Source organism: Castor canadensis, chromosome 8 (assembly GCF_047511655.1).
Source record: "Castor canadensis chromosome 8, mCasCan1.hap1v2, whole genome shotgun sequence".
Classification (NCBI taxonomy): Eukaryota; Metazoa; Chordata; class Mammalia; order Rodentia; family Castoridae; genus Castor; species Castor canadensis.
Genome location: NC_133393.1, coordinates 14,668,493 through 14,683,502, shown reverse-complemented (window position 1 = coordinate 14,683,502; position 15,010 = coordinate 14,668,493). Strand labels below are relative to the sequence as shown.

At 48.1% G+C, this 15,010-nt stretch overlaps 1 protein-coding gene across 1 annotated transcript; it reads right to left on the bottom strand.

The window, feature by feature from the left end:
• Positions 1-3,947: 3,947 nt before the first annotated feature.
• On the bottom strand, positions 3,948-11,842 carry Guca1b (guanylate cyclase activator 1B). The gene is given in 5 exon segments (XM_020157099.2): positions 3,948-4,075; positions 5,048-5,168; positions 7,420-7,525; positions 7,527-7,564; positions 11,636-11,842. Coding segments are annotated over 5 exon segments (600 nt in total).
• Between the last annotated feature and the right edge of the window lie 3,168 nt (positions 11,843-15,010).

The window sequence follows — 15,010 nt, the reverse complement described above, 5'->3', positions numbered from 1 at the left end:
GACCACGTCCAGCGGCTTCTATATTGGAGAGTGGGAGTAGGGGGGCCATGGTGGTGCCTGGAGTTGTGCTTGTCCTCATAGTACATAGATAGAATCTATGAAGTCAAAGGCTCACTGGTCTCCTTGGAGTGCGCAGTGGCAGCGGAGGGGCAGGCGTGGAGTCCAGAGCAGAGGAGGGTACCAGAGCCCTCTGGAAGGCTCAGCTGGTGGTTACACTCCCTGCTGGGGGCCTCTGCCCTCGGGCTCCTCCTTGGCGCTTCTGGCTCCTCACACAGCTTCCCTCAGCTTCCTACTGTACTGCAGCTCACGCCCTGCTAGATGTACAAGTCCCGAGGCACAGCCGGGCCCTCCTGGGTTCCCGGTGGGATCCCACACGTCCACTGGTTGCCCGCTCAATCCTAATGCCACAGTCACATCTTGCAAGTACCTACTTGCGTGGTTTGCACTGATTCACTCCTCCCTGCAATAAGCATTTATTGAGCACCTACTGTGAAAGAAGACAGTTCTGACTGGGTGCTGATGGCTCATGCCTGTAATCCTAGCTACTTGGGAGGAAGAGATCAGGAGGATCAGGGTTTGAGGCCAGCCCAGGCAAATAGTTCGTAAGACTCTATCTGAAAAATATCTAACACAAAAAAGGGTGGCGAAGTGGCTTCAGTGGTGGAGTGCCTGCCTAGCAAGCATGAAGCCCAGAGTTCAAACCCCAATACCACCAAAAAAAAAAAAAAAAAAAACTAAACTAGTGGGAAAGAGACCACAGACCAGCATAATTACAATAAAACATCTAAGAAAAGTTATGACATTAGGACTCCTATAAAAGTCTGATTTGTGATACTGGGGTTTGAACTCAGGGCATTGCTCTTGCTAGGGCAGGCACTGCACTCTGCCACTTGAACCTCACTTCCAGCCCGGTTTTGCTTTAATTATTTTTCAGATAGAGTCTTGAGTTTTTGCCCAGGACCATTTCAGACTGTGATCCTCCTACCTAGGCCGCCCACATATCTGGGATCACAAGCATGTGCCATCACGCCTGGATGAAGTATGACCTTTGATTTTAAAGAGGTTTTGAGGGTTGCACATGGAGAAAATGTGTTTGGGGAGGTTGGGGTGCATTCTTTGTGGTGTACATATCACACATGTGGGCTGTGTGGTGTAGGCAAGGGCATTACTAGGTAAGAAGTATCCCTTAAGATTTAAATTTTACTAAATTTGAGAGAACAAGGGTCACCATGTTCGTTTTTAGGGAGCATCTTCTAGGGCCCCACTGAGAGAAAACCACAACTCCTTCAAGGAGTGTAGAATCATACCAAGGAGACAAGGATGGAATGTTTGGATGGCAATGCCTTTCTGAATCACCCCAGAAGGACCGGCCATGGTGTGTGTGCCCATGCATGCGTTCACACACTCCGGGAGGCTCTGCTCAAGTCTGGTGTGGGCCAGAAAGAGAGAGAAGGTGGTGGCACTGCAGAAAGTTCTCATCTGTCCAGAGGAAAACTGATTGTTTCAGAAAAGACTACACAAGTCCCTCACCTTCTGTACTTGGTGACACATGGTGCTATGTGTTTCTGCACAGGTCTAAGACTCATGGTTCCTTGCAAATGACGTAACCGATCCTGGTCTAAGCTAAATCCCTCTTGCTGCAGTGACAACTGACACCAGTTGAAAAGTGGGGCAGTCTGTCATGTCAGCCCCATCCTGGTTCTTTGCACACCTCAACTTCAACCCAACTCAGATCTACCTCTCCTTGTATCAGCTCTGTCCTGAATTACAAGTTGCCTGGTTGCTATGGGAACCTGAGGACACATAGGCTGGAGCAGAAATGACCTCGTTTTCAAAGACGCTCCTGCTCCTGGACTTTAGTCTTTACTTTAGCGGAGAGCAGGGAGGGGATAGGGAAAAATCCAGGGGTGGGAGGGAGAAAATAAGGGGAGAGTGGAGTGAAACACAAGGTCAGAGAGTGCCCTTCCGAGATGGCCAGAGGGGAGGGGGTGCACTTTGCTTGCCCCTGTTCTTCCCATCACCTGGGCAGGGAAGTCAGCTGGGGCCTGAGCAGCAGGCATGGGAGGTCAATGTCATGGGCAGCCTGGAAAAAAAAAAGGGGAGCTGACATTTCTGCTCCTTCTCTTTCTGGCAACCTTGTGGGGAATCCTGAAGGTCAGAGTTGGGAGTGTGCCCGCATACAATCAGACCAGCATCCCCAACCTCAATCACATGTCACCTTCATGAGTTGGGGCACATCTCTGTCCCACCTGAGATAATGTATGTTTAGTCAATGTAACATTGATTTTCTCTTTGTGGTGAGATTGGGGTTTGAACTCAGGGCTTTACATTTGCAAAGCAGGCACTCCAGTGCTTGAACCATGCCTCCAGTCCATTTTTTGATTTGGTTATTTTGGAGATGGAGTCTCTCAAACTATTTGCCCAAACTGGCCTTGAACTGCAATCCTCCTGATCTCAGCCTTCCAAGTAGCTAGCATTACAGGCATGAACCATCAGTGCCCAGTTACTAACATTGATGTCTAAGGGAAACTTCATATGAATATACGGAATATCACTCCTATAAAAGCCTCAGGTTAGTTAGGTTAGTTTTATTTTTTTCTATAGTCAACATAAAAACATCTGTTCAGGACAAAACAAGTATTTTCCCACTTCCTGTTCTCAGAGATGTCTACAGAGACTCCAGTGGTGGGAGAGGTCCCAGCTCCTCAGTCCCTTTCACCCAGAGGGACTCCCTTTTAATCTAGTTTCTATCCTGGTATTGCACAAGAGTGTGTGTAACAAAAAAAAAAAAAAGAATTCTGCCGGGTGCCAGTACTCATGCCTATAATCCCAGCTACTCAGGAGGCAGACAGAGATCAGGAGGACTGTGTTTGAAGCCAGCCCAGGCAAATAGTTTGTGAGATGGTATCTTGAAAGAACCCATCACAAAAAAGGGCTGGTGGAGTGGCTCAAGGCGTAGGCCCTGAGTTTAAACCCCAATACCACAGGAAAAAAAAAAAAAGAAGAAAAAAGAAAGACTTCTACTTCTAAAACCATAATGATCTGGAAATGTCTCATTTTGTCAACCTGCACAAGGTTAGGGAAGAGAAGTGGCCCTTTGGGGTCACACAGCCATTGGAGGCAAAGTGTGACCTAGAACCCAGGTTGGCAGGACCCAATTCTCCCTGCTGACAAAAGGTTTCTCTATCCTTTAAAGAGGCCTGTGGGCCTATGGCTGGGAATGGTGCAGGGTCCGTGCTGGGGATGATGGGGGTGGGGGAGAGGAGATGGGAAGGATGATAAAGAGTGGGGTGGGACAGTTGGCAGAGGGGCTTGGAGGGCAGCACCAGGCAGGGCTGAAACAGCCTCTTTAAGCACAGCAGCTCCTCCAAGGACAGGACGACCACAGCCTATCACTTACTGGCTCCAGTTTTCCCTTGTCACCCCGGTGAGGATGCCTCAGGAGGATGTAGGGAGTTGACCTCCCCATGACCAGGCCTTGGGATCCTGGTCACCTTCAGTTTCAACACCTTCCAGGCCCTGTTTCCTAACAGTCTTTGCTTCCCAGACCTGAAGGAAGTCAGTCCTTGCTGGTCTAAGGGACTCCTTCCCCACCCCCCCCAACCCCCGGCTGGTCCTGCTTCCAACCAAAAACACCTAGAAATTTGCGAGAGCCCTGCATTCTTCCAGCCAAGGCAGAATTCTCCCAGGAGTGGCTGAGGGCAGAGAAATGGCGTCCCCTTCTGACCCCAGTACCCAGTGGAATGAATCATATACTACTGGTATCAGACCTAGAAGCCCTTGCTGGTCCTTACTCCTGCACAGGGTGTGCCAGGAAGTCCACACCAGGGGAGGAGCAGGCCGGAGCAGGCTGGGCAGGGACCTTCCCACTACTCAGAAAACCTGGGTGAGCCTGGAGTTTTGGAGGGATTTGTGGACTCCTGCAGGCACCTGAGGCCCCAGACGCCTCAGAACATGGCACTTTTCCTCCTTTGTTGAGTGATCCAGCCGCCAGGGTTCACGTCCATCTGCAGCATCTTCATCACCCACTTGTCACGACGGGCACCTTCAATGAACTCATTCAGAGAGAGCTGGCCTGAGCAAGAGAGAGATGGTCATGGAGTGGGGGGTGGGGGTGGGGGATGAAACCTGGAGCTGGGCGTAGGGAAGGACTTTCTCTTAAGAGGTATCTCCATCCCGTAAGTCAGGTCTCAGATCTCAAGTAACCATCTGGAGCCTCTAAGGGGATGTTTTTTTTTTAAACTTGTGTTGGTACTGGGATTTGAACTCAGGGCCTCTCTACTACTTGAGCCTTGCTCCAGGCCTTTTTTGCTTTAGCTATTTTTCAGGTAGGGCCTCACCTTTCTGTCTGAGGCTAGCCTCAGACATCCTTCTACCCATACCTCCCAGTAGTTGGGATGACCACACCCAGTTTGTTTGTTGAGATGGGGTCTTGCTAACTTTTTGTTCAGGCTGGCCTTGAACTATGATCCTTCTGATCGCCCTCTCCTGAGTAGTTGGGATCATCACAGATGCGAACTATTGCACCTGGCTTGCAAGGGGAGGGGCTGCTTTCTTGGCAGGTGACCTCACGTTTTACTTTGGTCCCCAGCACCTGTGAAATGCTGAGTGTCGCTGAAGTATTCCGAGGGCTCTTCTGCTGTTGCAAGGCAGCTCCATCTTGCACAGCCGTGGTGCTGAGCTTTGAGCTACAGGGAGAAGCCCTAATAGAGGCCTCCCCTCTCCTTACATGTGGTCCCATTTTGTTTCTCTCAATCCCTCTTGTGATCCCATTTTCCAAATGGAGAAACAGAGTCTAGGCTGACAGGTCGACTGTGTCATCCTGGCCAGCCTGACTCCAAAGTTCCTGTTCCTTTTACTTCCTTGTCTGGCCTCCTTCAGTGACCCTGGGAGGAGTTTTAATCCCATATGAGCACCATGGGCTCCTGGTACCCTTTGATATTTCATGGACTCCACAGCCAGTTCACAGATGAGGACATCAGTGGGTGGGAAGTGGCCCTGCACCCTGCACAGTGGCCATCTCTTCCCTGCAGGGTGCACCCCTTACCATCTCCATTCTCATCCACCAGCAGGAAGATCCTGTCCACGACCTCCTCAGGGGTGAGCAGCTGGCCTTGCTGCTCCAGCTCCATCTCTACCTGGCAGGCTTTCTTCAGCTTGTAAATCGCCTGTCAGAGAGAACATTCTGCCCTGATGAGACCTGCAAGCTCCACCTCCATCCCAGAGACCCACAGTGCTGGGTGCCACCTCCCCACTGCTGGTCCCCAGGCTGTGCCTCTTAGGACCACATGACTCAGCTCCAAGTCAAAACCAAACTGTCTTAATTCGGTGCTCTGAGCCCCACCGGCCTCATTCTGCCTGGGGACTTCCTGGCCTCCCCAGCCCATTTCCATTTCTGTTGTGAGCCAGTGAGGGATGTGTAAGTCCCCGTGACAGTCTACACCCATTCTACTGAGGAAGACATAGAGATGCAGAGAAAAGAGAACTTAGTGTATTTATGTGTGTCCATGTATAGGATGCTGTAGATGGAGTTGTTTGGACTGGAGACACAAACTGGGGTTCCTTTGCCCAGTTTCCTGACCCTCGAGACTATGTGGAAGCACCACGTAAGTGCAGAACAGATGGACAAGCCTGAGGACCATTCTGGGTTCACAGCCTGGGTGCCCTATGAGGACAGAGGCTGTGCCTTCTTCATCTCCATGGTCTCACTGCCTGGACTAGAGCCTGGAGCCACACAGGCCTCACTAAAGGTGTCCCAGTAGCCTGAGGGGGTTCCCCATAGTCCAGCTCCAGCACTTCCTTTGTAATGTGAACTTGGGCAGGCCATAGAACCTCTGTGAGGTAAGGTGATTTCCTTCTCTGTAAAACAGGACTGGCAGTGTCCACCCCACAGAGTCAATCTGGGGACCAATCTGCGCACAGAGCAAACACATCAGGGCTTGTGATGTACTCTATGCTCTGTACTCTTCCTCCGTGATCATTCCTGCTAGGAGTCTATCAGTCTTGTTAGCTCTTTAAAAGAAACAACTTGGTTTTATTGACCTGGTTTTTGTGGTGGTTCATGTCCACTGCTAACTTGATTGGATTGAACACCTAGGAGATGAGTAAAACCCGCTCTGGGTGTGTCTGTGAGGGCGTTTCCAGAAACAGTTACTTTATGAAGGCTCTGACCTAATCAATGGGTAATCCATTGCTGGACTCAGAATTTAGACTATTGGGAGGTGGTGGACCTGTGGAAGGTGGAGCTTGGTTGGAGGCTGTGTCTCCAACTGGGGACCTGTCTTTGAAGGGTCTGTTTTCCACTGGCCCCTTCCTTTTTCATTCTGGTTCTTGACTGCCTTGAGATGAGCAGTCTCCTTTACTACATGGTCCTGCCGCCATGTTGTTCTGCCTCCCCACAAGCTCATAGCAATGGAGGAAGTGAACAAAGAACCTTTGAAACTGTGAGCCAAAATAAATCTTTCCTCCTTTAAGCTGTTTTTTCTCAGGTTGTTTGTCACAGTGACAAAAAAATCTGATTCACTTAGGTTTTTTTCTCTCTGTTTTGTGGGACTAGGGTTTGAACTCAAAGCTTCATGCTTACAAAGTAGGCATTCTACCACTTGAGCCACATCTCCAGTCCATTTTGTCCTGGTTATTTTGGAGTTGGGGGTCTCGGGAACAATATGGCTGGGCTGGCCTCAAATGGTGATCCTCCAGATCTCAGCCTCCAGAATTACAGGCTTGAGCCACTGGTGCCAGGCTGCAGTTTTCTTGTATGCATTTGTTTTTTATCTTATTAACTTCTGCTCTTTATTATTTCTTTTCTTTGGGTTTAATTTATTCTTTTTTCAATTTCTCTAGATAGTATCTTAGATCATTGATTTTTCAGCCTTTCTTCTTTTCTAATAAATGTATTTTTGGCTGTAAATTTCTCTGAAACCCAGATTAAGCCGTGTCTCACAAGTTTTGATATGTCATGTATGCGTTATTGTTCAGTTCAAAATACTTGTGCATGTATGCGTGTGTGTGAGTGTGCGTATGCGTGTGTGTGAGTGTGCGTATGCATGTGTGTGCGCGTGTATGTTTGTGAATGCATGTGCGTGTGTCTCTGTGTGTGCGTGTATGTGTACGTGTGTGCATATGTGTGTACGTGTGTGTGCATGCGTGTGTGTGTGCGTATGATATTTTTCCTTTATGGAGTATTTGGAAGTGTATTGCCTAATTTCCAAACTGGTCTCTAACCAGTTTTCTATTTCCATTTCTGTAATTGGTTTCCCACTTAATTCCAGTGTGGTAAGAAAACACACCGAGTGACTTCACTGCTTCTTCCCTAACCCCAGTCCCGGGGTCCCCCTCTTTGGCAGGCCACCTGAAGCCAGCCCTCTGAGCTCCAGCACTGTCAAGAGCTGGGAACCCGCTCACAGGAGAGATGCTGACCTGCACCATGTCAAGTAGCTCCGGGCGGTCGATGCAGCCATTGCGGTCCTTGTCGTAGATCTTGAAGGTCCACCTTAGCTTGTGCTCTAGGGCGCCCCGCAGCACAAAGGGCTACCATATACTCCAGGAAGTCAATGGTGTTGTCCTGCGTTGGGTGTGGATGCAGCTGAGGCCCCCTGGCCCCCAGGCCCCCTCCCCAGAGGGCCACTCATCCCAGCTGATTCAGAGCTTTCCTCTCCCTGCAAGCCACATGACCTCTGTCTTCTCCACCCTGAAACCACCCAGTCCTCCCCTTCTGTACAGCTCAGTTCAAGGGTCCCCTCCTCCAGGAAGCCTCCTTCCTGGACCACCTCACCTCAATGTCTGCCTTTGTCTCTGTCTTCATCTCTCTGCCCCCTCCCTGTTCTAAATTCACAGCCCCTACGGTCTGTTCCATGTGGTTTGGTGATAACTCTGGCAGTCTACACGGCCTCCTGTAGGGGTCCACACCACTTGTTTTTTCTCTATCCCCAGCACAGTGCTGGGTAAACACACTACTGATTCATGAACCATAAGCAAATCGTGGATTTGGGATAAAGCTACTTTTGGAGATTTGGAAGCAGGATTCACAAGGAAAATTCCCTGCACACGCTCACACACCGGAGGCTGAGGGAGGATAGCGGTGGCTTCAGCCCCCACTCATGTCCAGGTCTGGATCACTTCTGACCTAGTAGCTGGCCACTCAGGGATCCTGGTCCCAGGTAAAGGGGTGCCTGGGTGAGCACCCAGTAACCACCCTTCCCCCCAAACCTGTAAATGTTGAGATTTTATTTTTTTTCCATGTTGGGGATGGAACTTGACCTTACACATGCTAGCCAAGCAGTCTACCACTGAGCTATGTGCTCAGTCCCTTAAATAGGTTTTTTTTTTTTTTTGAAGTATTAGGGGTTAACTTAGGGCCTCACATTTGCTAGGCAAGTGTTCTACCATTTGAGCCATGATCTCAAACCCTATTAAATAGTTTTTAAAGACATGAGAAGATGTTAGGTGAACATCCAGTAAATAAAACTATAAACGAAGTCTGAGCTCAGTTAGGCAAACAGAGCAAGGGAGCCTTATATTTACAGGAATTATTTATAGCAATTATGTAACAGATGTTGAACGAGGGAGGTGGGAGGGAAGGGGAAAGGAGAGTAATGGAAGGGGTTGAACAGACCAGAGTGAAGTAGACTCCCAGCGGGCCACATCAAGAACCTCCTTTGAACACTGACTTCGAAACTAATAATGAAAGGACTGTAAAATAGGTACAGCGTGTATGGGGGGTATTTTGGGAGGGAGAGGGTGAATGAAGATGAAGGTGAGGGACTATGATTGATGGGCTCTGTATACTTACACACAATAGAACAATGAAACCTCTTGCAATTGCTTGAAGTGGGGCAGAGAGGTGATCAAGGGGGGAAGATGGTGAGGTGACTAACCAACGTACAATATCAGCACATTTGGAATTGTCACAATGAATCCCCGGTACAATGAAAATATCCTAATATATATTTTAAATATGTTGAATAAAATGTGTACCTTTTGGGGGAAGGGGAGTTACTGGGCATTCCCTCCTGCAGGACATATTTCTAATATTTTATATTATACCATGAATATCTTTGTGCATGTGCACCACTTTTTCTTACTCTCTGGTCATTTCTTTCTTTTCTTTTTTCTCTAGTCATTTCTTTCTTTTCCCTTTTTTCTTTTTTTGAGACAGAGTCTCACTATGTAACTTAGGCTGACCTTGAACTTGCAGTCATCCTGCCTCAGCCTTCCAAGTGCTGGGATTCATAGCCAATACCACCGCCAGCTCTCCGGTAATTTCTTTAGGGTAGCTTCTTAGCAGTGGTTGCTTGTTCTTTAAAGGACTACTTTCTTTAGTAGTTATTACTTACTAAGCTTGTACAAACCAATCCTGTGTTTCCTCTTTAAAGTGAATTGAGTATAAAAATGCTCTCCCCATTGTACAGATGAGAAGCCTGAGGCTTGGATGTGCCCAAGGCCACCTGGTCAGCAAGCAGCAGAGCCTTTCTAGCTACACATCTCCAGTTCATCAAGTTGGAAAAACTTCCATTTGCCACTCAAGGTCTACTTCTCTTTTTTTCTGGTGCTGGGGATCAAACCCAGGGCCCCTCACGTCCTCTTACTGCTGAGCTATACTCTCAGTTCCAAGGTCTATTTCTCTCCATCAGATGAGACAGGTGCCTAGGGGTGCCAAGAGGGAAAAAACACAGAACCCTGCTCCTCAAGGTCTTCAGAATCTCCCTCATTCTCTGTCTAGATCCTTCTGTTCTTACGATATCAATCTCAATGTGAGTCAGTTTCTGCAGTACAGCCCTAGCCTTCCACAAGGCGCTTTCCAGAGCAACCTCCTTCCTGACAAGTGACCTCCTCTGTGAGGTCAAGCAAACCCAGGGCCATTTCTGGGAAGCCTCCAGCTGGGACTAAGCTCATCTGCTATGCGCAGGTGTGGGCATGGGAAGGATGGAAACTGCCTATTTGCTCAGGATAGGAGGGGGTGTCATCTGCTTGGGGGGATTACCAGCTCATGTCTCCCTGAGTTGGCTGTACTCTTGCATCAGTCAAGACCACAATGCTGTCATGCATGAATATTGACTGACATTCTGTCTTCATCCTCCCCAGAGCATCATGCTACTGCCAGAGAGAAGAGTGCTGCCCAAGAGAGGAGAGCTAGAGATGAGGTGTTTCCTCCTGACAGAGGATCCTGACACCTCCCAGGGAAGCTCTTCCTTGTAGTAGAAAGCAAATAATAAGCAGAGAAGGAGGGTAGTGTTAGGAAACTATCAACAGATGCCCAAACCAGCAGATGAAAATTCGATGAGTAATAGGATATTTACTGTCTAAAGACATATTCCTACAGATGCTGATTAGTTACAAAGAGAAAATAGGAACTTTATAGTAGAGAAACCAGTAGATACCACCTTAACCAAATACCTGAAGTTACACCAGTGATAGGACAAAATAGTCTTGTGTACCGACATGGATGTACCAAGGACACAACATTGTGGTAGTGGAATATCTGCCAGAGCCTGAATCTCATTGTGACGAGACATTAGAAAAACCTAAACTGTTGGGACTTTCTACAAAATAATGGCATTACAATCTTCAAAAATGTCAATGCCAAACTTAATTAAAACAAATAAAAGGGCTGGTGGGATGGCTCAAGTAGTGGAGCGCCTGCCAAGCAAGGATGAAACCCTGAATTCAAACCCCAGTATGCCTCCACCCCAAAAAAAGAAAGAAAAAAGAAAAGCTGATTGAAGGTTCCAAATTAAAGGAGACTAAGGACACATGCCACAATGACACATAAGAGCAAGATGTGATCAGACCAAAAAAAGAAAAGAAAAAGAAAAGAAAGCTATAAAGGATGACTTCATGAAATCCATGACTTAAAGAGTTGAAAAGGACTTTTGCAACAATCCATCCACTTCCCAGTCAGAGTGGAGCCTCCTCCATCATCACCGTAGGGAAGACATGACCAATCTCAATTTTTGAAGGACCCCAGCAAGGGGGAGTTCATGGGTTATGCTAAGATGACCTGGCCCATTTGGGACATCTTAACTTCTGTGTTTAGAGTGACAGGGGCTCTGGTAGGTGTGAAAAACCCTGTCCTTAGGCTGCACAGCCTTGGTCAACAATACACAGAGAATACCTAGACTGTGTGCCAGCTACTTCCAGCTCTCAGAAGAGGATGCAGGGAGCACAGAGGATCACCCAGAGATGGAAGGAGGGAAGGTGAGTGGGGAAAGGAGGGAAGACAAGAAAAGAGATGGAATGACAAAGAGAGGAGTTTGGGGAAAGAGCAGGACTGAAAGATATGGGGGGCTGGATAGTAGAGAAGAGCCGAGAGCTAAATGCTGATGGCTCATACCTGTAATCCTAGCTACTAGGAAGGCTAAGATTGGGAGGATCTCAGTTCAAGGCGGGAAAATAGTTTGTGAGACCCCCATCTCCAAAATAACCAGAGCAAAATGGGCAGGAGGTGTGGCTCAAGCGGTAGAGCACCTGCTTTGCAAGTATGAAGCCCTGAGTTCAAACCCCAGTCCCACCAAAAGGAAAAAAAAAAAGAAAAGCAGAAAGGAAGAGCACTGGGGACCTGGATGCACCTTTGGCTCAAGGATGGGAAGGGCACCAGGTGGACTGGCTGCAGGTCCTTCCCTTCAGGGTGCCTTACCCCATTCTTGTCAAAGGCTCGGAACATGCCCTCTACATACTGCGTGGCCTCCTCATTGCCCGTGACCTTGAAGAAGCGCTTAAACTCGTGCATGAAGAGTGTGCCGCTGGGGCACCCCACTACGAACTTCTTGTACCACTCTTGCAACTCTGCCACATCCATCTCTCCAGCTGCCTCCACCTCTTCCCAACTGAACTGCTGCCCCATCTTGGCCCTGAATGTCAGGAAGCAAGGGTCTGTGTCTCCTCCCAGGCCTCTTCTGACTGATTCCTTAGGTGAGGGTCCTTTTCCTTCCTCTCCTTTGTTTGATCAGGATCATCATTGTCTCTTGGGCAACTGAACATGATTGACAGTGTAGGGGCAGACAGCGAGGGGGAGGAGCAGGCCCAGGCCTGCTAAGCTGCCCTAAGACCATTAGAAGATTCCCCTGGAAGGTTTGATCTCCAACTGGCAGAGCTTCCCCAGCCTCCTCCCTCCCCTGAGTCTTGCCAACCAAACACTCAAGTTGGCTGGGCAGACCTTGAAAAGGGGAAAAGGGAAGAAACAGGCAGAGGGATGACCAGTTGGGACCCCCCCATCTCACACACTCTCTGGGATGACTAGTTGGGCACCATGTTCCAGAGAGACCCATGCTGGAGTTACAGAGACTCTGAAGTCCAGAAGGAAGCAAGACCAACTCCTAGCTTCTAGAATAGAATCCCTGGTGGTCCGGGTCTTGCTCCTCCCTGTGGTCCAGTGAGAAGCAGCAGAATCTATGAGGGGAAGGGCTCCAGAGGAGTGACTGTCCTCAGCACAATCTTTGAAGCTCCCTCACAGATCATGCCTGAGTCTTGGAAGTTTTTCACTTTTCAGTGCAAAAGGATTGTGAGCCCTAGAAGTAGTGCCTTTCTCACATTCTCTCCAAAGTACTAACAGTGAGAAGGGTCTTGGAGCGAGCCCTAAAATATCTTTGAATTCTCTTACTTTATATGAAAGGTCATACAAATTTGCTTTGAGTCAATTATATGTTCATGTTTCTTTTAATGTAATGTAAACATGATACCTCCAGGAAATCAAAAGTCCCAGAGCAGCAATTTTTCTAGAAGATTTTAGGGGTAGTAGTTCCAGTGAATCTGCACCTAATCTTGGAAGTGGCACTGTCACTCTCCCACCAGATGTTGATGGTTGAATTGTTTTGTACATCTCCAGGCCTGACCTCATCTCCCACTGCTCCCTGCCCTCCAGACACCCCCAATCTCTCTAAGTTCTTTGGAACTTCTTGCCATTCATTCCTGAAGTGGGGACTCTATTTCCTCCATCACTGTTCCAGGATCTGTGGAGTTTTCTCCCGCATCTTACATCTCTCAAGTCTGAAGTAGGGCTAGTGTCCTCCTTGCTCTTCATCACCCAAATGGCCTTTTCACTTTTCTCCTTCAAAAATGACAGGTCCTTTGAAGCTATCTGCCACTTTACCCTGTTTCTCTTCCTCATTGCCATCATTTAATGGTGACATCACTGCTTGTCTCAAAGCAGCATTTCTTTTTTTTTTTTTTCATTTTTCTTTTATTATTCATATGTGCATACAAGGCTTGGGTCATTTCTCCCCCTGCCCCCACCCCCTCCCTTACCACCCACTCCGCCCCCTCCCTCTCTCCCCACTCAATACCCAGCAGAAACTATTTTGCCCTTATTTCTAATTTTGTTGTAGAGAGAGTATAAGCAATAATAGGAAGGAACAAGGGTTTTTGCTGGTTGAGATAAGGATAGCTATACAGGGCATTGACTCACATTGATTTCCTGTGCATGAGTGTTACCTTCTAGGTTAATTCTTTTTGATCTCACCTTTTCTCTAGTACCTGTTCCCCTTTTCCTATTGGCCTCAGTTGCTTTAAGGTATCTGCTTTAGTTTCTCTGCGTTAAGGGCAACAAATACTAGCTAGTTTTTTAGGTGTCTTACCTATCCTCATCCCTCCCTTGTGTGCTCTCGCTTTTATCATGTGCTCAAAGTCCAATCCCCTTGTTGTGTTTGCCCTTGATCTAATGTCCACATATGAGGGAGAACATACGATTTTTGGTCTTTTGGGCCAGGCTAACCTCACTCAGAATGATGTTCTCCAATTCCATCCATTTACCAGCGAATGATAACATTTCGTTCTTCTTTATGGCTGCATAAAATTCCATTGTGTATAGATACCACATTTTCTCAATCCATTCATCAGTGCTGGGGCATCTTGGCTATTTCCATAACTTGGCTATTGTGAATAGTGCTTCAAAGCAGCATTTCTATGACTTCAACATCCACGTGGATGATTGGCCTACCCATCGATTAAGGCTCATTGCTCCTTGGTCTCCTTAGTTACAAAGAGCTTTTCTTTCACCTCCACCATGGTTCAAATTCATGTGTAGTCCAGAGTGAAGAGCTGCAGCAGCTGGGAGTTTGTTAGACATGCAAATTCTCGGGCCCCATCCTGACCTGCTCAATCAGGAACCCTGGGGTGGGGCCCAGCACTTTATTTTAGCAAGTCCTCCAGGGCTTCCAACATACACTAAAGTTTGAGATGCACTGCTGCAGGCCGTGTGATAGCCAATTCCTCGATAGCCTCTGAAATATCCAAACCTTGCCTTCTCTCATGGGCACCTCCTCCTTCCAGCTCCCTTATGTGAGACTTCTGACCTGTTGAACTGGTATGTTTTTAGCATCTGTCATCTTGCTCATTTTCCTTCTTATCCTGATGCCTGGCCCAGCACTTTGGTTGTTTCCTTGCCAATCTTGACCCCTGTCTGCCTCTGCATCTCCCCTCCACAAGTACTCACTTGGCCATTGGTTAAAGCTGTCTACTGACTGCACTAATGCCTCACCTGTACTCAGAAGGCAGAGCACTGCTGGAGAAACTCATGGAGTCATGCTGGCTGCCCACATTTCAAATAATGCTGGACAATCGTCCTACATACTCTTCCCTGCTGAAGTCACACTCTTCCTCGAGGTGTGTGACACCTTCCACTCATCCCACCTTCCACTCATCCCACCTTCAGCTGATGGCCACCCCCACAGGCTTCCCAGAGAAACAGGTGGACCAGGTAACTCATCTTCTCACCACAGCGTTTGCCATCTTCTCTGCAGCTGGGCCACATCCTCTTCTCCCTTCTGCTGTAGCAGAAGCCACAGCTCCTTCCCACTTCGCCACCTGTTGGCCCTGCCCCTTGCTTCCTGGATCACATGTCTCTTTGGCTACTCAAGGACTTCATTCCCACAATTCCTTTTCTCTTCTGCAGCCTCAATTTCTCTCTCTAGTGGGTCATTTACATGGGTTTTGATAGTTCCTGTATGAAAACAAAACAAAAAAACCCTTCTTAACTGCATCTTCAAGGCCACGTTAGGAACTTCACGGGAGCTAC